The sequence below is a fragment of the Amia ocellicauda genome, chromosome 3, assembly GCF_036373705.1.
Source record: "Amia ocellicauda isolate fAmiCal2 chromosome 3, fAmiCal2.hap1, whole genome shotgun sequence".
NCBI classification, from domain to species: Eukaryota; Metazoa; Chordata; class Actinopteri; order Amiiformes; family Amiidae; genus Amia; species Amia ocellicauda.
The window spans coordinates 32648052-32672138 of NC_089852.1; the positions used below are offsets into that span (position 1 = coordinate 32648052).

General features: G+C 40.8%; 3 protein-coding genes across 3 annotated transcripts; all 3 read left to right on the top strand.

Moving 5' to 3' along the window:
* The first annotated feature begins 278 nt into the window (after nucleotides 1–278).
* On the top strand, nucleotides 279–842 carry LOC136747075 (olfactory receptor 4B13-like). Its single transcript, XM_066700031.1, has one exon. It carries the CDS (start codon nucleotides 279–281, stop codon nucleotides 840–842), a length of 564 nt encoding a protein of 187 aa, XP_066556128.1.
* Nucleotides 843–16281: 15439 nt separating this feature from the next.
* On the top strand, nucleotides 16282–17226 carry LOC136747076 (olfactory receptor 6N1-like). Its single transcript, XM_066700032.1, has one exon. The coding sequence runs from the start codon at nucleotides 16282–16284 to the stop codon at nucleotides 17224–17226; it is 945 nt and encodes a 314-aa protein (XP_066556129.1).
* A 5229-nt stretch (nucleotides 17227–22455) lies between these two features.
* LOC136747077 (olfactory receptor 51E1-like) lies at nucleotides 22456–23385 on the top strand. Its single transcript, XM_066700033.1, has one exon. The coding sequence runs from the start codon at nucleotides 22456–22458 to the stop codon at nucleotides 23383–23385; it is 930 nt and encodes a 309-aa protein (XP_066556130.1).
* The last annotated feature ends 702 nt before the right edge of the window (nucleotides 23386–24087 follow it).

The following is a 24087-nucleotide window of genomic DNA, read 5'->3' on the forward strand; positions in this document are numbered from 1 at the left end:
CCTGTATTCTCTGATCATTTTAAATTACTATGTGTAACTTAACTATTATTTTTCTTTGAAAACCATTATAATCTGTCTCTTCTAATCAATTCAAAGACAATGTTTTTACACCAATGCACTGACAGTATTCTATCTTTTTGCAAGAAATGTGTTTGAACTAACATCATATATATGTACCCTGAGCAGTACCCTCACCCTGGGTAAGAAAAATTAGGAAGTGTCTCTGTCTTTGCTGGAGTCCTCAAAGACACAACAAATCCAACCCAAACCAGAATGCAATGGAAAACACCTCACACATGATGTCACTCTTATTGACAGGATACAAAGAAACTGGGGATTTGCAATATTTATATTTTATAATAATACTTCTAATGTACATGCTAACAGTAGCTGCTAACACAGTTATTATTTGTGTGATTTGTGTGGAGAGCAGTCTTCATGAGCCCATATACATGTTTTTATGCAGTTTACAGGTTAACGGTTTGTATGGGAGTACTGCACTGTGCCCTGCACTTTTAGTCAATATTTTATCTGACATTCATGACATTTCTCACACAGCTTGTGTAATACAAATATATTGTTTGCACACATATGGTATATGTGAGTATTTGACATTAGCTGTGATGGGGCAAGATAGATATGTTTCAATTTGTCACCCATTTCACTACAGCACCATCATGTCTCCATCAAGAGTGTATAAACTTATAGCCATGACTTGGCTGCTTCCCTTTGCTGCAACTACAGTAACAGTAATTTCAACTAGTCAACTGCCATTGTGCAAAAAAATAATTGAAAAGGTCTATTGTGACAACTATTCAGTAGTCAAACTTGCTACATTCTAGCTTCATTTTTCAATGTTGTTTTTATTATTCCCCTACTTCTCCTCATTTTCTATTCATACGTACAGATCCTCAGAATCTGTTTAAAATAATCTGCAGCATCACGATCTAAAGCTCTGAACACCTGCGAGGCTGTATTTTATGGATATTTGTTGGAATTTGATTAACATTAAATTGACAATTGTTTTAATTTTGAATAGAAATATGGTAAATCATGTTTCTCATGTATATTGCTGTTAGAATAAAAATCCTAAATAAAACGAGATAAAAACAATCAAACAACAATAACAAACATGTTTTCTTTATCTCATTATTTTGGGTTCATTATTATTATTATTATGATTGTTCATTAGAAGTTAAAATAGCCCTGTAATTAATTGGATAATACCTGGATATCCCGGATGATTCATCATCCAGCGTTAGCAAGAGGAAATTAGTTTTACATAGTGTTATATGCTACTAGAAGTGTTTATTTATCACCATTCAGTCACTGTGGTAAATATATTCTCCTGGGTCCTGATTAACACTATATCTTACATCAGCTTGTTGGAGAGCAAAGAACTGCCTTCATCTATTCATCGGACAGGAGCATCTCACTGTACAGAGGAGCAGGTACCATCATATGACTTGACTCTCCTTGAATTGTTGGTTTTAAGGGGCCTGTGTGTGTGAATTTATCTGTATATGTTTAGGTCATGGTGCCATTGCTGGCTCTATATGAAAATGTCATTCCAATCTGTTCACATTTAGAGGTTTCACTCAGGTGAAATACACTAGGCATCCAATCATTCAAGTTTAGCCGTGTAGGAACCTCAATGTCATCCCTTACAGGGCATGCTTATGCTGCTTGTTCTTTATTCTCTCATGTCAAGCTCTTCTATTTCAGTGAGGTTAAACTGAAGCTACTGAGGAGGCTGGTGAACTAAATTCTGGAGCATTCAATTCATGACATCGATATTATAATTGTATACACACACACACACACACACAAACACACACATATCAGTTAGGATGCCATACTGCTGTTAGCAGTTAATAAAAGGAGTTTTGATATATTCTAACTACCTGTTTACCTTCGATGATCAACCTCATTGCAGAAAGCATTCTTCATCAAATATATGTAATATACTTGTAATATGTATGTATTCTTGGTACAATATTGTTTGTTATTATGATTGTTTCCCCATTACTCCTGTTTGTCTATTCATATGCACATATCCTCAGAATTTGCCTAAAATCATCCCCTGCATCATAATCTAAAGCTCTGAACACCTGCATCCCCCATTTATTGACTGTCTTAAATTTTTTTGTGACTTGTTTTTTGAGACCTTTCAGAGCAGATTCAACGTTGAGCACATCTCTCTATTAATTCGGGTTCCGCTTTCTATGCAATTCCTGATCTTACTTCCTGTACTAAACCCAATTATATATGGATTCATGAGCAAAAAGCTTAAGGAAAAGGTTGAAAGTCCTATATTCAAAACGGACATTTCCATGCAGACAGTAGTCTTTCCCATACGGAAATGAAATATATTGCATGTAATTAAAAATATATTGGTCAACTGTAAAATATAATGCATAATATATTTTGGTCCCAAATACATTTGCATTACCTGTATATTTATAACTGTATAACTGTAAGCACTTTAAGTCTATGGATAAGCACAAAGTTGAGGCAATAATCCATATGCTTAAGAACTGTTACTCTTAAGAATTCATCTGTATGAATATAAATATATGCATACAGATACAGTATATATGTGTCTGTTTGTTTTACTTTCTTTACTGGTATACAGTTTTATTGAGACAGTGCTGAGAAATGTTCCAAATTGCTTACAAGCACTTTCTAAAATGTTGTAAATACATATTACTGTCAATGTTTACTCACACATGATGAAGTTATCAATATTTTCAAAGGTTTTTTATTAGTAGTTTATTAATATAGTGATACAATATGGGTAATAAAATATATTTAGATATGCATTTGATATATATAAAAAGCCCCCTAATTAAGACTTGGACCCCCCCGAAAGTGTCAAAAATACAATTTTGGGGGGTTCGAAATATAAATATAACGTAAAATGCTGTCTGGTTCTCCGACGACCCCCCCCCGGTCCCCCACCCCACAGTTTCTCACGAACCCCCCCGCTATCACGTTTTGCTGACCACCCCCCGGTTGTCATGGTATTTGTGGCACTCTGCTGGAAAGTGCTATGTGCGGCTAATGCAATACTTCCTCCTTTTGTATGCGGCAGGGGTCTGGAGCGCTCTCCGCCTACTTCTGACGGCTAGTGCGCTCTCTCTTAGCGCTTTTCCACCGACAAGGAGCCGGTGCCTAATCTGGAACCGTTCCACGCTTCTCCACCGCAAAAAAAACTGGCACGGAGGCGCTTTTTTGGGCACCAAAAACCTGCTGGTCTGGAACCAAGAAACCCGTGACGTCAGTAGCCGGGGGCGGGGTAAAGTCGTCTCCACGAAAAGTGATTTGCTGACGCGAGCAGTGAGGAGAGTTTTGATTGAAAATGAGCGAAATCAGCAGCAAACTGCGGTCTGTCGAGGAGAGACACTTTAGTAACAATATGGTCTCACCAGGTCTACTCACTAGTTAGGAGTTGTCAAATGGCAGCAATGACAGATGACTGAGCTCACCTTCCATATATCCAAGGCGACTTTCAAAACAGAAGAGCGTTGTTGCGGTCTCTGGCAACAGGGACAATGCAACAGTGATTTGGGACCATCATCCCAGACTTTATCAATAAACAGAATTTCCCATCAAACAATTAACATCACCTGAGATCGTCTGACAGTTTATTGATTTGCCCCCAAAACAAGCTGCATTCATAATAAATAGGCTAGCCTATAGTCATTGTTTTTTACAATGTATCTGTGCTGTGTGTAGATGCTGAATGAGTTTAATTTTGATGGTTAAATAGGGACAGTAGTAAAGCTTGCAAATTAAGGACGCAGTCCGCCATGGTGCTGATTATTATTGCCGTGTGTTTCTCAACTTCTGTTTCGTGCTTGGGAATGGCCACATCCACAGTCTGTCTCTTGGTCCGTCTGCCGGCTGGTTCTCTCTCTCTCTCTCTCTCTCTCTCTCTCTCTCTCTCTCTCTGCCGGCTGGGGTACCGGGGTACAGAAGACAGGGGTCTGCGGCTCCCGGGTACACGGCCCTTCCCACCCATCCATGGGCCCCCGAGTGAGCGGTCAGGGAAACGAGCTCGTGGGGATGCCCATCTTCCCCGCGCTCCTGCTCACCAGCTCTTCCGCTCGCTCGACCCTGGGGCGGAAGGCCGGTTACTCACCCCCTCTTCCACTGCCTCTCTTCCCTGCCCTCACTTCAAACATTCCCCTGGTCCCTCTCCTGCCCAGAGAGAGCCACCGCCTTCTCCCCTCCTTCTATCGTGGCTCATGCTCTGTCTCTCACTGCCCCTTCTCCGATCTGGGTTCCCCTTTGCAACTGTGGGACCCGGTTTTTATCACCCAAAATGGTTCGTGGCGCAGCTGGAAATAATCAGTCATAAGTGCTACAGTCGCTCCAAGGGCTGACAGGACAAGCTCGTTGTGAAAAAAACACCATGTAATAAAAGAAATCAACAATAAAGCAATTAGTGAAAACTAATATTTGAATAAGGTATTTAAACAAAAATACACAAAGTGCAAAAAAACATACATTTAGAATAAAACAATTAATAAAAATAAAGAATCAAAAACAGTGTAATAACGAGCCATCACTATATGTAACATATTCTTTGTATAAATATATATTTTACAAAATCTATTAACAATGTTTTTGGTATGGGTTGATCTGTATGCCCTGCGTAACAATGGTTCTTTCACTTATAAGTGTTCGACTATCAAGACAAACAATTAATCAGATGTAATTAAATAAATTTAACCAATTATTACATGAAGGAGAAAAAGCAACAACAACACTGCAAGCATCACTAGAGGTCAGGTTTGGAGTCTATCAGGAATGCACACTCCAGATTTAGAGTGAAATATACTTGAGTAAGATTGTGTTCATTACTTAACACAGGGCTGGATTAAACTGAGCTTTAGGTTGACAATCCCTTAGAGGGAAACTTCCTAAAATTATGGTTGCGAATGCAACCCCAGTTATCTGAAAAAGGAAGCACTGCCCCAGGGGGAGTTTTTCTGCGCACTTCCATAGGAACCAGATCCAAAACGTCACTCTATCAAAGCTACTGGCCCCTGCGCCCATCACTCAGAACAGGTCCCTTCCCACTTCCTGTTCTATAAAATGTGACGTGAGCGCAGGTTTGTCCGTTTTTGCTGGGAGCTAGGACTCCTGCGCGACCTTGCAACCCTTGGGCAGTGCTTCCTTTTTCAGATAACCGCATTCGCAACCTATCGTTATCTTTCAAGTCGGAAGCACTGTCCTAGAGGGAGGGGTTACTGTATAACAAAACTGTCGAAAGGGAGGAGGCAGCGAGCTGTTTAATAAAGCTCTGCACAGGCCTCAAATCTAGGCCCTAGCCCGGCCCTGGCCCGAGACGCTCAGGCCCCAGCCCGGCCCTTGTCCGACAGCTTATCACAATTATCGGCCCAAGTCCGACTGGAGCCCGTGTTTTTTTTTTTTTTTTTTTTTCATTACACAGCCTATACTACTGTTGCAGCCATTAAAATAGTTCAGTTTTGTTTTTAATGGCAAAGTAGTTATATTTATTTTTGTTTCTTTATTAAGTTAATTTATAAAAATGTTCGGAGCATTTTTTGTTTGTTAAAGTTTTTGTTTTTTAAAGTGACGACCAAGCGGCCAGCGGCCGACAGTGAGTTGATCACGTTTGATCAATTTAGCCTCTCAAATCAACACTTGACTTGCCTACAATAAAATCGATAGATTTAAAACACTTCAAGCATATCACACAATGTTAGTTTAAATGTTTATTATCACCACCACAGTAAAAAGGCATTTTTGACAAGCTGACCAGGCTGCTCTGCTGCTCGCAATGGCGTGAGGAAAAACGAACTAACGGGCTGTACAATCTAAACACATAAAATAAAACACACAGGTTATCTTACCTCAAAAATGAAGTCGTCACCACAGAACATGGCCATTCTTATTTCCAATAGTTTCCAACAGTTAGACTAATGAAAATAAAGTCCAATCAAACTTAAAACAAGACAGCCTCCTAGTCTTAACATGGCTACAGCCAGAAGAACAGTGTTTTACAGAGCATCGTGGAGAAAAAGCACAGCGTCCACACTGGAGGTTTCAGTCCAGTCCTGCTTTCTTCTGTCCTCTTCCAGCTGCGCTGAAGACACGCTGCTGCTGCTGCTGCCACTGGCGGGGACACTAACACCGTGCGAGCCAGTCTGCGCAGGTGCAGTAGCATGCTCTCGTGTTGTACTTGGGAAACCTGTATGTGTGTGTGTGCGTGAGCAGACTGTGTCATGTGTGTCAGTGTGATAGGTTATAAAACGTCTTTCTATGTTTGTTTTACCATCATCAACTTCTCATAGTTTCTTTTAATTAATTAATGTCTAAAATATAAAAAGGAGGAGGAGCCTAAAACAGGCCAGATGCCCGGCCCACGTGTGAACTATGAAGTGAAAATTGGCCCGAAGCCTGGCCCGAGGGGTGTAAATAAGTCGGGGCCCATCGGGCTCAGGCTGAAATGCAGAGCTCTACTGTTTAACCATATATATATATATATATATATATATACAGAGTGGGGTACAGGCCAGACGCATGCACCACTGCAACACAATGCACAATGACTGAACTATATACAGGGCGGCCTCGTAAGGCAAAGTACCTGAAGGCCACATGACAGACCTTGGGAACACATTGACAGGGCTGTCAGCAAGTCCAGGAGCAGCTCGTGTGGGTGCTCGACTGGAAGGCATAGTCTGGTGGAAGGGAAGACACGGTTCAAATAGCTCCATCAGGATACACTTAACAAGGGCAGACTGGGAGAGGTAATCAGGAGCCAGAGCCCATAGGCTAATAGGGCTCGACTGCAGCCAACACCGGGTTTCCAATAGAAGGGACCGGTCCCGTCACTTCCAACCTGTAGAACTGGGCAAATGTAAGCGGCGAGGCCCAAGCTGCAGCCACACAAATGTCTGCTAAGGGGGCTTCTTGAAAAAGGGCCCACAATGTGTTAACACCTTGAGTCGAGTGGTCCACCAGGTGTTCAGGCACCGGGGTCCCAGTAGACTCGTAGGCCATGGTAAATGTGTCCACAATCCAATGCGAGAGGTGCTGCTTTGAAAGCGCCTGGCCCTGTGTCCGCGCTCCATAAGACACAAGCAATTGGTCTGAGCGCCAAATGTCCTTAGTGCATTCCAAATAGCACCTGAGGGCCTGCACAGGGCAGAGCAGGTGAAGCCGACTCTCTTGCTCCAAAGCGAAGGGAGGAGGATGAAAAGCTATCAACTCAATAGGCCTGTTGACATGAAATGGAGACAGTACTTTCAGGAGGAACGCAGGGTTTAGGCTGTAGCGTCACCCTGGAGCCATCTGCCACAAAACGGACACGCGATGGGTGTACGGACAGGGCGTGTAACTCGCTCACGCGTTTTGCAGAGGTGATCACCAGCAATGACACAGTCTTAAGTGACACTAGCTTCAGCTCAGTTGAGTTCAGTGGCTCAAATGGGGCTTGGAAAAGTGCGTCCAGCACTACATCAAGGCGCCATGCAGGCAGTGAAGGGGTGTGAGGAGGCCGCAGCCGTCGAGCTCCCTTTAGAAACTGCTCAGCCAAGAAATGAGACCCAGGGGGCTCGCCATCAATCCGGACATGATATGCGGAGATGGCCGCCAGATACACTTTGAGCGTGGACGGGAATAGTGGCTACTACCGTGTCTGACAGACCCCAGGCAATCAATCGCTTCCACTAAGGGCCAGGCCCAGAGCTGGAGGAAGCCCGGATTGGGGTGACAAAACATGCCATGCACCTGGGATAAGAAGTCCGCTCTGACTGGGAGCTGCCAAGGCTCTCCGTGGAGGAGAGCGATCAGGTCTACAAACCAGAATCTGCGAGGCCACTGTGGGGCTATCAGCAGAACTGTCACTCGTTCTCTCCTGACCTTCTCCAGGACCACCCGGGAGAGACACGTGTATATTTAGGCAACTCTCTGGCGCCAGCATGGCGAGCATGGCAACGGAATCAAGTCTCAGTCCGAGGAACTATGCCTGCTGAGTTGGCAATTTGGAGAGACGGCCTAAAAATAGGTTTATGTGGTTCTGAACCTGCTCCCTCAAGTGAGAACAAACCAGCCAGTCATCCGGATAATTGAGGATGCGCACCCCCTGGCAATGCAAGGGGGCTAACACGACGTTCATGCACTTGGAAAAAGTGCGTGGGGCTAGCGACAGGCCGAAGGGGAGAACAGCAAACTCGAATGCTCAGCCCTCAAAGGCGAAAAAGAGAAACTTCCTGTGCGCCTGGGCAGTGGGGATGTGAAAGTAAACATCTTTCAGATCCACCGTGGTGAACCAGTCGCCCGGCTTGATGGCCTGGGACATCTGGGTGTGCAGGTTGAGCATTTTGAAGTGCAGCACCTTGAGGTAGCGGTTCAGGCGCCTGCCAGTGAGACGCTGGCTGAGATCGGCAGGTGGGCGGGGCTGTGGCCTGGGCTGTGAACAGGGAAACGTGCTGCGGGGGTCAGTGTTTGCACCAGGGGCACACAACAACTGAAACTCTGCCGTGACAAGTGGAGCGCCTAGCGGGCTCGCCACTGTAAGTGTGTCTCCACCTGGCAACATTATGTACACGGGGGCACTGCAGCACCAACCAAACGTAACCGTAGGATTAACCACATCAAGGCAAAGGGTGGTCACACCAAATATGGATTTGATGTAGATTTGTCTTCTGTTCTCTCATTTTGAATTTAGTTAATTGATAAATATATTAACTATTAACATGTCTATTTTTGAAATCATTCTTACTTTATAGCATTTTTTCACACCTCCCTACATATTTTGGACAGTACTGTATAATCTATTAAAATGTATATTTTTGAAAGCATTCTTACTTTACAGGATTTTTTCACACCTGCCTAAAACATTTGTACAGTACTGTACATATATATTCCTATGTATGTACAGACAGGTGACAAATCAAAGGAAAAACCTGAATTAATGAGTGGAGAAACATAACGAATGCAGATGCCTCCAAAGAGGTGTACTGCATGATACAATTAAGCAATTAACATCCTATCATGCGCTGTGGCATGTATAAAAATGCTGAGCAGGACCAGTTGACCTCAATTTTGAATCAAGATGGCAAGAGGAAAGGATCTAAGTGACTTTGAAAGAAGGGTCATTATTGGGGCACAAATGGCAGAAGCTTCAGTCACAAAGACTGCTCAACTGGCTAGTGTTTCAATAGGAACAGTGACTAAAGTTACATCTGCATTTAGATCTATGGGAAAGACATCAGTAAATAGGGTTGGAAATTTTGGTCGAAAGCACACATTCAATGACCATCACGGTCCATCACGGACCATTACTGCCATATGTAAGGAAAAACAGAAGAGCAACTCTTTCCCAGGTGACTGAGAATATCAATGCAGGACGTGATCAGACTGTGTCAGCAAGAACTTACACAGAGAGGAATATTATAGTAGGGTTGCAGTGCATAAACACCTAATTACAAAGACAAATGTATATTTGATAGTTCAGTGCAAAAAACATAGGCACTGTGGAAAAAAGTGATATGATCAGGTGAGTCATCCTTCACCACATTCTCAACAAGTGGGCGAGTGCATGTGTGGTGTACACCAAGAGAACGGTACAGGCCTGACTGCTTGACCCCTACAGTGAAGGGGTCCGGAGGCTCTGTTATGCTGTGGGGGGCATTTATCTGGCAGGGTTTGGGTCCACTTGTCCCCTTACAGGGAAGGGTAACTGCAAATCATTACAAATTTATTCTGAGTGATCACCTCACCCCCCGCGGCAGCCGTGCCTCTCCTGCCTGCAGTGCCCGCAGTGCGCGCCACTACCCGTGCGCCCCCATGCAAGCACATGAATGACTCTTCTGAGTCCTCGTTAGCCCCCTTCCTGCCACGTTATCGGCGATGGAGAACCGGCTACGGAGGCAGAGATGAGGCCATCCTTGCCCTGAATAGCAGGATGGACCACATCTGTGCCCCTTCTGTCTGCACAGGCAGCGCAAACAGCAGCCCAGACCCTGACCCCCCCCACATCTGGAGTCTCCACTGCCAGCCCATGTATCACGGGACTCTGACTCAGTCCTTGCAGTGAGCCAGGGTCTACCCGGTTAAACCCTCGGCCCAGCAGCGAGCCAGGGTCTGCCCGGTTAAACCCTCGTCCCAGCCTCGCAGGCAGCCATCAGGAGCTCAACGTCTCTCGATCTTGGCTCCCAGGCAGCAATCCCGCCCCCCTGCTGATCTTCGAACCGGCAGGCAGGCGCCCCGCACAGCGGTCCGGCATGACATGTATCAGGAGGATGGCTGGCTGACCTCCACCGCCTCCCCCTCCTGTGCCTTGACCCTGTGATATTCCAGCGGTCTCTGGCCCACCCATACACCTCACAGCAACTCCAAACTATAACAGCATAGTTGCAGGCCTGTCCACCCCCCTTGTGAGGCGTGGTGTGGCCGTGAGTGAGGGACCCGTGGTAGTGTGTGGCACTTCACGTCAAGATCGCCGCTCTCCTGGAGAAGCGAACAATTTGCGAAGTGCCCCCACTGGGGCAGCACGGGGATTCGTATCCCCACACTTCCTAGTTCCCACGGAAAGTGACGGTTTCCACCCCATCTTGGATTGGAGACACCTGAACTACCATCTCAGGGTGTTGCGCTTCAGCATGCTCAACCTGCGAACCATGTCGTAGGCATGTCAGGCACGGCGACTGGTTCATTTCAGTGGATCTGAAAGTTCCTTACTTTCACATCCCTATTGCACAGGTGCACGGGAAGTTCCTCAGTTTCGCCTAAGAGGGCCGAGCATTCAAGTTTGCTGTTCCCCCCTTTGGCCTTTTTCCAAGTGCATGGATGCTGTGTTCGGCCCCTTGCGTTGCCAGGGGCTCCACATCTCTATAAATGCGTGTCTCTCCCTCTTTTGACTGAGAGCTCGTGTCAGGGTGTCCCCTTGCCAGAGGCTGCTGGGCCTCCCAGCGGTAGCATCATAGACCCTCCCCCTCGGCCTCCTCCGATTGAGGATGCTGCAGCGGTGGTTCGAGTCTTTACAGATGCATCCTTGCTGCGATTATGCATGCCGAGTCACAGTCACTCCGGCGTGCTGGAAGGCGCTTCGTTGGTGGCAGAGCCCTCACAATTTGACCCTCAATGTGTCCCTGGGGCCAGTCTACCACCAAGCAGTCATGACGACAGACTCTTCCAAGCTGGGTTGGGGAGCAGTCTGCGACGTACATGGAGTCTGAGGCAGATGGACGGAGCCAGCACGGGCCCTCCATATCAACGTCCTTGAGTCACAAGCAGTATTCCTTGGACTGTCTCATTTCCTGCCAGTCCTGCGGGACAGACATGTGCTGGTTCAGACGGACAACACAGCTGTGGTTGCCTATATCAACAGGCAAGGAGGTCTCCGGTCACGCAGACTGTACTGTCTAGCATGCCGTCTGCTTCTGTGGCCGTAGCCATGGTTCCGCTCCATCTCCGCTCCGGATTGTGGACATTGGATTGTGGACACTATTACCATGGTCTACACGCCCACTGGGACCCCGGTGCCTGAACACCTTGGTGCTTCCTTTTTCATATAACCGGGGTTGCATTCGCAACCTATAATTTTTAAACACTTCTACATTGATGTGGATGCTACCATGATTATAGATAATTGGAAATAATTATGAGCGTGAAAGTTACATAAAGCATACACTTACTGCAATATACATTATAAAAGCATACACAAACAGAACAAATCTGTATAAACCGAACAGCACATTCATTCATTAAAACAATATACTAATCTAGCAGCATTATTTTATAATTAGGATAAATAAATTTAGTCACAAGATGGATGTAGTCATTGCATGTTCTGCCATTGGCAGAAGTACTTCTCTAAATTGTCAACAGAAAAAACAATGCATGTCTCTGCAAACTGTAGTGGAATACATTGAACTGTGTGGTCAAAATGCTGACACTTATGTCACGCTGATCTAAATGCACTGTGATGGTAAATAAAATAAAAACAGGAGGAAATTTGGAAGATCATATGCAGAAGTCCTCCTGCCTTTGAGGTATATAATCTGGAAACACAGTATTTTATAACATTTTATGAAGGCTGATCTTCTTCACACTGCTTCCACACTTTCCCTTTGCTTTCTGTTAATGTTTGAAGAGTCGAAGAAATCCTGAGAGAGATGCACCTCCAATCAAAACGTTTTTTTTATTACAAACAGCTGCAAGGAGACAAGAGACACTCTCAAGAACAGTCTTAGAGAAGTTACAAACTACAGGCACTTTTATGCAGACCAGACAGGAGAGAAAGATAACAGGCCCACATTTCTGTCCCGTGATGAGTGGAAGTTCGGTTTCTGCTTGACAACTGCTCAGGAAGACCCATATATAGTCAAACGGTGAACAATTAAGGCATACATAATGTTTAATATAAGGGTGGGTTGTAAGATGTATCAAGCCCAAATTGCTGGTGAAAACTGGTTCTTATCAGACTCTGTTCTTCTCTGTATCAGGGTTGACCTATAGGACAGTACCATAGCACAGTGAGACAGTGAGACAGTGACCTTGTTCACACAGACACACAGGGAAAGAAATACAGTTCTTCAATGATGTTATTTACTATTTGTATTTTCAAGATATTAGAGTATGAGAGTTAAAGAGATTTCGATGTCCCAAATGATTAATTACCCAGCTTTAGCGATAATTAAAACAACTTAACAACACAAATCACAGTGGTGAAGGTATTCTACGGTCTCGATGTACAGTATATATCTTCCAGCAATGACTTGATGTGCACAGAACTGCCTTTGTCAAACAATTGGACAGGAGCACTTCATATAACAGGCACACTAAATTTAGATTACTTCATATTATTTGTGACCTGTGGCTGTGTGGAGACTTTTTTATTTAAATATTTGTAAGCGTGTTTAGCTTTCTGATGAGATTTCTGGCACAGTGTGTCTAATACAAATAAATTGTTTGCACACATATTGCATGTGTGAGTATATGACTTTAGCTGTGATGGGGTATGACAGATATATTTCAATTTGTCACCCATTTCACTACAGCACCATTATGTCTCCATCAAGAGTATATAAACTCATAGCCCTAACTTGGATGGTTCCTCTTGCTATATTTACAGTAATGATAGTCGTAACTAGTCGACTACCACTGTGCAAATGAACCATTGAAAAAGTATACTGTGCCAACTATTCAGTAGTCAAACTTGCTTGTATTGACGTCACTATTAACAATATAATTGGTTCAATTTTAAATACCGTATATATTTTCCCCCTGGCTCTCCTGATTCTGTATTCATATATACATATACTCAGAGTCTGCTTAAAATTGTCCACTGCATCGCGATCTAAAGCTCTGAACACCTGCGTTCCCCATTTCATGACTGTCATCAGTTTCTTTGTTTCTACTTTGTTTGAACTGTTTCAGAGTAGATTTGACATGGAGTACATTCCTCTAGTGATCCGGGTTCTTCTTTCTGTGTACTTTCTCATCTTACCTCCTTTACTAAATCTGATAATCTATTGATTAAGAAGTCAAAAGCTCAAAGAAAAGACAAAAAAACTGTTCTGTCCTAAATAGAAGTTGCCGGTGCTAGAATAGTCCCCAACAAAGCGTTTCTATTCCAACAGCATTCTATGTCAACTCAAATGGCAGAACTGTGGACTTACATTCCAACAGTAATATCGAAAATACATGGAATCCAAAATATATATATATATATATTTATTTATATATATATATGTGTGTGTGTCTACAGACGGGTGACAAATTAAATTAAAAACCAACATAAAGTGTCTCAGTAAGGTGATGGGCCACCACGAGCCAACAGAACAGCTTCAATGCTCTTGGCACAAATTCTACGAGTCTCTGGAACTCTACTGGAAGGATGGAACACCATTCTTCCAAAAGATATTCCCTCATTTGGTGTTTTGATGATGGTGGTGGTCCAAAATCTCCCATAGGTGTTCAATTGGGTTGAGATCTGGTTTCTGCGAAGGCCATAGAATATGAATTACATCATTTTCATACTCATCAAACCATTCAGTGACCCCTCGTGCCCTGTGGATGGGGCATTGTCATCCTGGAAGAGACCACTCCCATCAGGATAGAAATGTTTCACCATAGGATAAAGGTGATCACTTTGTAATGATTTACAGTTACCCTTCCGTCTAAGTGGACAAGTGAACCCAAACCATGCCGGACCCCCTCACTGTAGAGGTCAAGCAGTCTGGTCTGTACCATTCTCTTGGTGTCCCCATACATGCACTCGCCCACTTGTCAAGAATACTAGCCAGTTGAGCATCTTTGTGACTGAAGCTCCTGTCATTCATGCCCCTTTAATGACCCCTCTTTCAAAGTCACTTAGATCCTTTCCTCTTGCCATCTTGATCCAAACTCAAGGTCAACTGCGCCTGCTCAGCATTTTAACACATGCCACAGAGCAGGATAGGATGTTAGTTGCTTAATTTTATCGTACAATACACTTCTTTAGAGGCGTCTGCATTCGTTATGTTCCTCCACTCATTTATTCAGGTTTTTATTTTAATTTGTCACCCGTCTGCATATATACACATTTACACACACAACCATACATTTGCTTATGTGAAGTTTATTGTAAATAGCACTATTTATATAATGTATCTGTTACTGAATAATAAATAAGAGATCATAAACATACTATGAATTGAATGTGAAATCAAAATATACATGTCAAAGAACTTTAAATGTGGTACAATGAATCTCAGCTTTCAGATATGCTATTTCACATTGGATGAAACACATGCTCCTGTACTGTGCAAAGTCCAGACTTTTTGTAAATCATGTATTTATGTTTTTTATGTTTTTTTCTCTGCTTAATCTCAGATACATTTTCACTCTCTACTACTAGTTCTGCTGCATATATTCCATGGACATTCATTTGGATATGATTATAAAAAAGAATGCACAAATGTATCCCCTTATATGTGAACAGAAAGATTGTAAAGCATGTTTCTCATGTATATTGCTGTAAGAATAAAAATATCAAGTAAATAAAACAAGATAAAACAACAACAACAACTGTTTGCTTTATCTCATTAATTTGAGTGTTGTACCAGATAATGTTCATTAGAAGTGAACATAGCCCTGTAATTAATTGGATAATATCTGGATATCTCTGGTGATTAATTTCCCAGCCTTAGCAACAAAAAAATCATTTTACATAGTGTTTCATGCCATAGAGGTGTTTATTTCTTACCATTCAGACACTGTGGTAAACATATCCTCCTGGGTCCTGATTCACATTATATCTTACATCAGCTTGTTGGAGAGCACAGAACTGCCTTTGTCTATTCATCGGACAGGAGCATCTCAATGTACAGAGGAGCAGGTACCATCACATGACTGTACTCTCCTTGAATTGTGGGTTTTATGGGGATTGTATGTTTCCTTGCATGTCAGTTATGTGTGTGATAATCTATCTGTATATCAAGAGTTTAGTTCATGGTGTTGTTGCTGGCTCTATATGAATATTTCATTCAAATCTGTTCATATTCAGAGGTTTCAGTCAGGTGCTCATACACTAGGCATCTAGTCATTCAAGTTTATCCATGTAGGAACCTCAATGTCATCCCTTACAGGGCATGCTTATGCTGCTTGTTCTTTATACTCTCATGTCAAGCTCTTCCTATTTCAGTGAGGTTAAACTGAAGCAACTGAGGAGGCTGGTGGACTAACTGCTAGAACAGTCAATTCATGGCATTGATTATACAATTGTACACACACACACACACAAATGCACACACACACACACACACACACACACACACACACACACATGATGGTTAGGATACCATTTGAGATTTAAAAACTAAAAAACTGATTTTCATATCCTAATTTTATTAATTTGCCTGTGAATCTAAAGTGCTGCTTACAGTTACTAGAAAGAAGTTTAATGTAGTCTAACTACCTGTTTAGTAACAATGATCAACGTCATTGCAGGAAACAATATTTATCAAATATATCTAATATACTTGTAATATATATGTAACTTTAGGCAGTCAGCAGAAGACATTAGGTAGTGACACATATGACCTGTAAGACTTCAAACATGCATGTGATTAATTTGGCTTTTAGGTTAAAAAGTCAATGAATATATCAAACAACTATTAATAAAAATAAATAAATAAACGTAATCTAAATTACTTGTGTCTCCAAAGACAGAACAAAACTCATAAAATTAGATGTCACATTGTTAAAGTGTAACTTCTTCTTTTCTTCACTAGGTCTACCTGATACCAGAATGCCATGGAAAACACCTCACACACAACCTCCTTCTTATTGACAGGATACAAAGAAACTGGGGATTTGCAATATTTATATTTCATAATCTTGCTTCTAGTGTACATGCTAACAATAGCTGCTAACACAGTTATTATTTGTGTGATTTGTGTGGAGAGCAGTCTGCATGAGCCCATGTACATGTTTTTATGCAGTTTACAAGTTAACGGTTTGTATGGGAGTACTGCTCTGTGCCCTGCTCTTTTAGTCAATATTTTATCTGAAAGTCATGAGATTTCTCACACAGCATGTCTATTACAAATATATTGTTTGCACACGTATGGCATGTGTGAATGTTTGAGTTTAGCTGTGATGGGGTATGACAGATATGTTTCAATTTGTCACCCATTGCACTACAGCACCATTATGTGTCCTTCACGAGTGTATACCCTTATAGCTTTGACTTGGCTGTTTCCCTTTTCAGTTTTTACTGTAATGATAATTGTAACTAGTCGACTGCCACTGTGCAAAAGGATAATTGAAAAGGTCTATTGTGACAACTATTCAGTGGTCAGACTCTCCTGTAGTGATATTACTGTTAACAACGTTCTTGGTACAATATCTGTTGCTGTAATGCTTGTTCCCCCGTTACTCCTGGTTGTCTATTCATACGCACAGATCCTCAGAATCTGCCTAAAGTCATCCCCTGCATCACGATCTAAAGCTCTGAACACCTGCGTTCCCCACTTAATCACAGTCATCAATTTTTTTGTGACTACTATGTTTGAGCTCTTACAGAGCAGATTCAACATGCAACACGTTCCTCTATTAATTCGGATTCTGCTTTCTGTGCAATTCCTCATCTTACCTCCTTTACTAAACCCAATTATCTATGGATTTAGAAGTAATAAGCTAAAGCAAAAAGTTGAGAAAGTCCTATGTTCAAAACTGACATTTCCTAGCAGACAGTAGTCTTGGATCTGTGGTCCCAACACACAGACAAAGAGACACTGGAGTGGCTTAAAAATAAGAAAGTGAATGTCTTAGAGTGGCCCAATAATTCTGGTTGAGAATCTGCGGCAAGATTAGAAGATTGCTGTCTACCAACGATCCACATCCAACTTGGCAGAGCTTGATGGTACCATCCATATGTGCATACCTGGTAGAGGCCAGTGTTAATTCTGGCAACTGTTTTAGATTTAGTTTTAGTTTTACTCTTTTGACTAAAATGCTTATCAGTTTTAGTCACATTTTAGACATTTCATGGTCACACTTTATAATAAGGTGCTGTGATTCCTCCTGAATTTATATATTAATACCACAGGATAAACACATGAATATGTTGTGCACTTCATTTGAGTTCTTATGTTAATCACACGTATAAAAGAGTTAGGGTTAGGTTTTAGGATTAGGGTAAGTGTGGGTTCATGTGCTCAACATCAGAACTCAGATGATGATCATGAGGCATTGATGTTTACATACTGTGGTATTCATATGTTACTTAATGAGGAATCACAGCACAACTTCAAATTCAGCCCAATAAAACAGTAAACCACATAAACCACATTCAATGTTTAGCGAAACACATGATTGGGTACAATCAGGTCACATTCTGTTATGCAGATTTCTGTGGTTCTGCACAGAGGTGCAGAAATCCACCGATCCCATTGGTGGAGCAGAACTGTGATAAGCTGCGCTACAAGGTATGTATAATTATGAGTGGACCATGAAACAGCTCCCTGACCGGCCGCCTCGCAAAATACTGTAATTTATGTCCATTTGTCTTGTCACATTTTAGTCAACTAAAATTAGAAGGCATTTATTTGTAGTTATTGTTTTTTTCACGGTATTTGGTCTCATTATCGTCATAGTTATCGACACTGAAAATAGTTTGTTGACAAATATTTTTCTTCGTTGATGAAATTAACACTGGTAGAGACTAATCCCAAAAAACAAACTTTTTTTTTTTTTTGCTGTAATTGCAAAATGTGGTTCTACCAAGTATTGTAATAATGGGGTGAATAGTTATCTAAAAAAGATATTGCAGTTTTTTTTGTTTTTTTTTCATTAACTTTCATTAACTAAAAAGCCAAGGGTGTTGAATACTTCCTATAGCCACAGTAAGATGTGTACCACTCTGTAAGATATTATTTGTTAGAATGTATTTTTCTATGGGAAATTCTGTGCTATTTGGTTTGGTAGAGGGAACAGATTTCTTTCCTTTTATCTAGTTCCCTAAATTTTAAGGAGGTCCCTGGTAGCCAGGCTTATCTATGTGTCCAGAAGCCATTGTACCTGTCCTCTGATTGGCTCCTAGCCAAATTCCAAAGACCCCCACTTCTACGTTACATTAGCATCAAGCACCCAACTCATGGTGGTGGCAAAATGTGAATGGTTGAAAGGAAACCTTATTAAACTTGGAAAAAAAAGAGAACAGTTTTTTCGGGAGTTCGGAAGATCAAAGAGAAGACAACGACAAGAGAAGAGCAGGAGGAAGAGACAGAGGGAGACACACCACTGCCTGCCTAACCAGACTGACCTAAGTTGCCCTGCGAGGAGAAGAGGAGAAATCGGGTATTATCTGTTTCTTTCTGTAATCCAGCAGAAGCTTAATATTACTTATTCTCAGTAATATAATTGAATGATATTAGTTTGCTATTTTTGTCACAAATAAATGATTATTGCACATCTGTGACTTGACTGCATCTTCCCTCTAAAAAGAATCTTAAAAGAGAAACCAATTGACCTATGAGTTTTCAGTTCAACTATTTATTTAGATTGACTGAAAAACCAAGCATTACAAATTCTCTTACAACTGTTTCAAATCGATTCTGTCATATTACTATTTCTATATAGCATTAACGTTTTTCTCATGGTTTGGGGATTTGTTGAGTCATAACATCGTAGACAGCAGAACTTTATGGTGAGGTTCATTTATAAATATTTTCAACCCATAAAATAAATATGTAGTCTGCAGAATTATATGATTAAAATATATCCCATATATTGTAAATATTTTTAAAGGAGTACATTTTAATAAGAGCTATTTATGAAAATTGGCTGAGATTATTGTTAATGACACAATAACAGCCTCTGCTGTCATGGAAACACTCAGAACATTTTATGAATAACCCTGAGGCTTTCCCTTCCTGCCTTTCCATTTGTCTCAGCAGGAGGAACGGTTCCCTTAATTACATGTTCCGCCAGTATCTGCAGAGATGTAATACAATGCACGGGTGTTGAGTATCTTAATTTTAAGTTTTAAATCAACACGGTCTCTAGGTTATGCTTATAAACAAAAACGTGTTAAAACCTTGAATCTCATCAAATACTCGCAGGGTGTAATGTCTGTGTGGACATCATGCGTTTAAGAAGATAAATGGTACCAATGCTTGATCTCATTCACTTTTAAACTTGTAAACCTTTGAGACTAACTGACTGGACCTTCCCAAAGTTGCTAGCATGTTAAGAAATATTTAATTTTCTGTACTTTGAAGCCTCCTTCACTTCTTTAAAAGGTTCTTCAACAACGTAATGTAATTCTACAAATCTACAAGTCCGGACATGAAGCTTTTCAAGTAAACATATAAGTAAACATAAAAGGCAGCACTGTGGATTAGCGGTTAGGGCTCTGGAAGGTTGTGGGTTCAAATCCCAGGTGCTGTTGTACTCTTGAGCAAGGTACTTCACTTAGATTGCTCCAGTAAAATGCCCAGCTGTATAAATGGGTACAAATCCCTGGATAAGAGCGTCTGCTAAATGACAAATAATGTAATGTGATATAAGGAAGTTAAAAAAACAACAACTGTGAATTAAAAAATAATAAGTGCACACATCTAAATAAATAAGTGAAAGTCTGGTCGGGACAACAGTAGGTGAGAGTCACTTGAATTGAATGCGAGCCGAGATCAGGAGCCAGTGGAGGGAGTGGAGCAGTGAAGTAGCATGTGTGCATCGGGGCAGAGAGAACACCAGACGAGCAGCAGAGTTCTGGATGAGCTGGAGCGGGCGGTAGTACTTGTAGATAGGCCAGCCAGGAAGGAGTTGCAGTAGTCCAGGTGGGAGAGGACCAGGGACTAGACGAGCAGCTGAGTCGAGTAGTCTATAAGGACTGTCTTTCACTGTTAAAATACACCTACCATTAAAATTATAGACTGATAATTTCTTTGTCAGTGGGCAAACATTCAAAATCAGCAGGGGATCAAATACTTTTTTCCCTCACTGTACATACCTCCAGTAACTGAGTTTGAGACTCGGGCATTTCACTACAATGCAATGTTAAATATGTTTTATTGAAATTGAAAATAATATATTTTGTGAAATATATTTTGTAAAAATTACGAATACATTTGGTGAAATATATTAATGTAAATATATTCTTAAATGCATTTTAGATATAATTTAGGAAAATATATTTTGAAATCCACATATTTGTATAATATATTGCAATATATTTCCTTTCCATATGGGGGGGTCTCCCTCTACCCCCCCCGGAGCCCCCCATCACAATTTTCTACAAAATCACAAGCTAAGGTACTGAACACTTAGATACACAGATACACCACACTTAGTTACACCGATAAACATTTTAATTTCAGCTTCTTTCGAAGTAGTTCAGAACAGATTTGACATGAGACATGCCCAGTGAAGTTTGTATTTTACTCAGTTTACTTTTTGATCATTCCACCTCTTATAAATCCCACTATTTATGAAAAAAAAACAACAACATTAGTACCAGGGTTAAGAAATGTTTGTTGCAGAACAACAAACTCTTGACTTTGACATAAGCTGTGAAGAATACTTATCAAGTTTACAGAGATTTGTACTGTAACATTATTAAATCCATCTCACCCATCTTAAATAATTTTCTTAATGTTTTGTGCTAAATAATAAAATAAATACAAATAAATAATCAATACACTTTAAGAACGCTAATTGTCTCCAAAATGTTTGTTCTAATGAATTATATTCCATCTTTGTGATTGCCAAGTTCTACAATTTACTTAACTGTGCTGGATAAATAATATTTTTCTTCAAACAGTTCTGGGACACTATAAAATACATATGGGACACAGGTCACGTGGGCTGGACTCCCTCAACATCCCTTCTCATTAGTGCCTTATTAATGATCAAGGATTCTCAGCTTGATTCTCTATGGAGCTTCTTCACAAGATGAAAACTGTAAGACAGAGCCACTACATTCCACTTTGAGTATAAGTTTATCGAGGACATTAGGATTTCCCTCCCCTCAGCTCTGCACAACTGAAACGATGGCCTGCTGACATCAAGATTTTAGAAGCAAAGCTTCATATTACTTAGATACCAGTTTAAGTCCATGTATGTGTGAAAGTAGTATTCTACCATGAGACTCTCCTCTCATAGTGCTTCTGCCAGTCCAGAGAAGCTGTGATCTTGCTGGTGGTGTGAGCAAAGAGGAGGGCAGGTTCAACTCTTCAGATACTTCAATTTTTACGGTAAGGCAGAACTTAATCCACCCTGAGTTTAGTTTAGTATGTGAAATGTTAACTAATTTAAATATTTAACTTGAAATCACATCTAATAGTGTTACCAAGATAACAGGATAGTTCTGCCGCATTGTCCCATTGCTTGATTGCCATTTACAGCTGTCTTCATATGGACCTGATGTCTTTCACCAAACCTGCTGGCATTAAGAAGTGAGGAATTTTAGTTTCAGAAAAGTTGCAACTAGTTGTTTATAATAATGCAGATGAAAAATCCAGGGCTTGAAGTTTTATGTGTAAGTACTGATTAATCACCTTTTTACCTACAGTGTACTGACACATGTATATAGTGTGTAACTACTAACTTAGGTAAAGTTTCACACATCTGCAAATATAATTACAAGTAATTTCAATTGCATATATAAATGAACATAACATAAATGTCTGCACTGTGAATACATAAGTAATTACTCAATGCTTATACAGACAAATTGTCAATTGAATCATATGTTAAGTTGGATACTTCCAACGGTTTAAAATTAACCTGCAAATAAATACAATTTTAAATTTGTGTTGATTTTGTCCAGGCAAAGATATGTAAAATCAATGCAAATACACTGTAATATATAAGAACAATAACTCTTATTTTCTTCTAGTCAGTCATTAACACAATGGCTAATTAATTTGTTCTTGTAAAATTCCCTTTCCTTTGAACAGATCTTCTCCAGCAGGGCACAGCATGATGAACTCATCTGACACTACCTTCATACTGTCTGCATACTATGAAATTGGGGACACTAAATACTTTTATTTTACCATTTTGTTGCTGTTGTACATCTTTACTGTTTCAGCAAACTTAATTCTCATAGTTGTGATCTATGTAGAGAGAAGCCTCCATGAGCCCATGTATTTCTTCCTGTGTAGCCTTTCTGTTAATGCCATATATGGCAGTACTGCACTCTGCCCCCACCTTCTAACTAACATCCTATCAGACCATCATGACATTTCTCAAATCAGTTGTCTGGTACAGATTTTTTGTTTGTATACATATGCGCAATGTGAATTTTCAAGTTTAGCATTGATGGGATATGACAGGTATCTGTCAATCTGTTATCCTTTGCAGTATAATATGATCATGACTCCAGTGAAAGTAATTAAGCTCTTAATATTGTCATGGTTATACCCTATATGTATATTTGGTATACTTTTCATATTAACTCTGCAGCTTCCATTGTGTGGAAGAATCATAGAGAAGGTTTATTGTGTCAACTATTCAATTGTCAAACTGTCCTGTATAGATACTACCATTAATAATATTTATGGTCTAATTACTCTTCTTTTGACTGCAGTTCTCCCTGTAATTCTGATTCTATATTCATATTTACGAATTCTCAGACTCTGTCTGAGATCTTCCAAAGAATCGCAAGCTAAGGCATTGAACACCTGCACTCCACACTTAGTTACACTGATAAACTTTTTCATTTCATCTTTTTTTGAAATAGTTCAAGCCAGATTTGACATGAGCTACATGCCCAGCGGGGTTCGTATTTTCCTCTCAGTTTACTTTTTAATCATTCCACCTGTCATTAATCCCATTATTTATGGAGTCAGAATACGAAACATCAATGTCAGGCTTAGGAAATGGTTTGTGCATCAAACACACCCATGACTTTGAAATAAACTGTAAAGAATCCTTATTACATATTTACCGATCTGTACAGTAAGCTGTTTTATTAAAATTGATGTATTTGATAATTCCAACTGTCTTTCATCCAATTATTTATGGAATAACAACGAAAAGTAACAGAGTTTTGAAAATATGTAAAACAAACTCACCCTTTTTCTGTATGGAATACTATTTCTGTTGAATCCCTTCCTTGAAATTCACTCAAATAGATAGTTAAGTTCCAACACTGTCCTGTGCTTGGAAAGATGTGTTTTTCTGTTAACTGTTCTGGGCCACTGAAAATTCTATACCCAGGGCAGGCTCAGGTTTCTCACTGAAAGTAAGTTTTGTTTCAAGGTTTATAACAGGGTGGGTGGGCAGGAGGATTTGGTGGGCCGCAGAACACTTTATGTTAAGCAGGCAAGACTTAGGCTTGAACAAATTGGGAAATATGGTTTCAGGACTTACTTTGTTGTGCTGGGAAAGAATATTTTTCTTCAAACAGTTCTGGGACACTGTAAGATACATATAGGATGCAGGACTCCCTCGACAACCGTGCTAATTATTGCCTTATTAATGCTCAAGGATTCTCAGCTCAGTTCTCCATGGAGCTTCTTCACAAAATAAAAACTGTAAGACCAAGACACTACATTTTACTTTGAGCATAAGTTTATCGAGGACTTTAGCATTTTTCCCTCCTCAGCT

Coding starts and splice junctions, on each gene's coding strand:
- LOC136747077 (XM_066700033.1), top strand. CDS start 22,456: ATGATGAACTCATCTGACACTACCTTCATACTGTCTGCATACTATGAA.
- LOC136747076 (XM_066700032.1), top strand. CDS start 16,282: ATGGAAAACACCTCACACACAACCTCCTTCTTATTGACAGGATACAAA.
- LOC136747075 (XM_066700031.1), top strand. CDS start 279: ATGGAAAACACCTCACACATGATGTCACTCTTATTGACAGGATACAAA.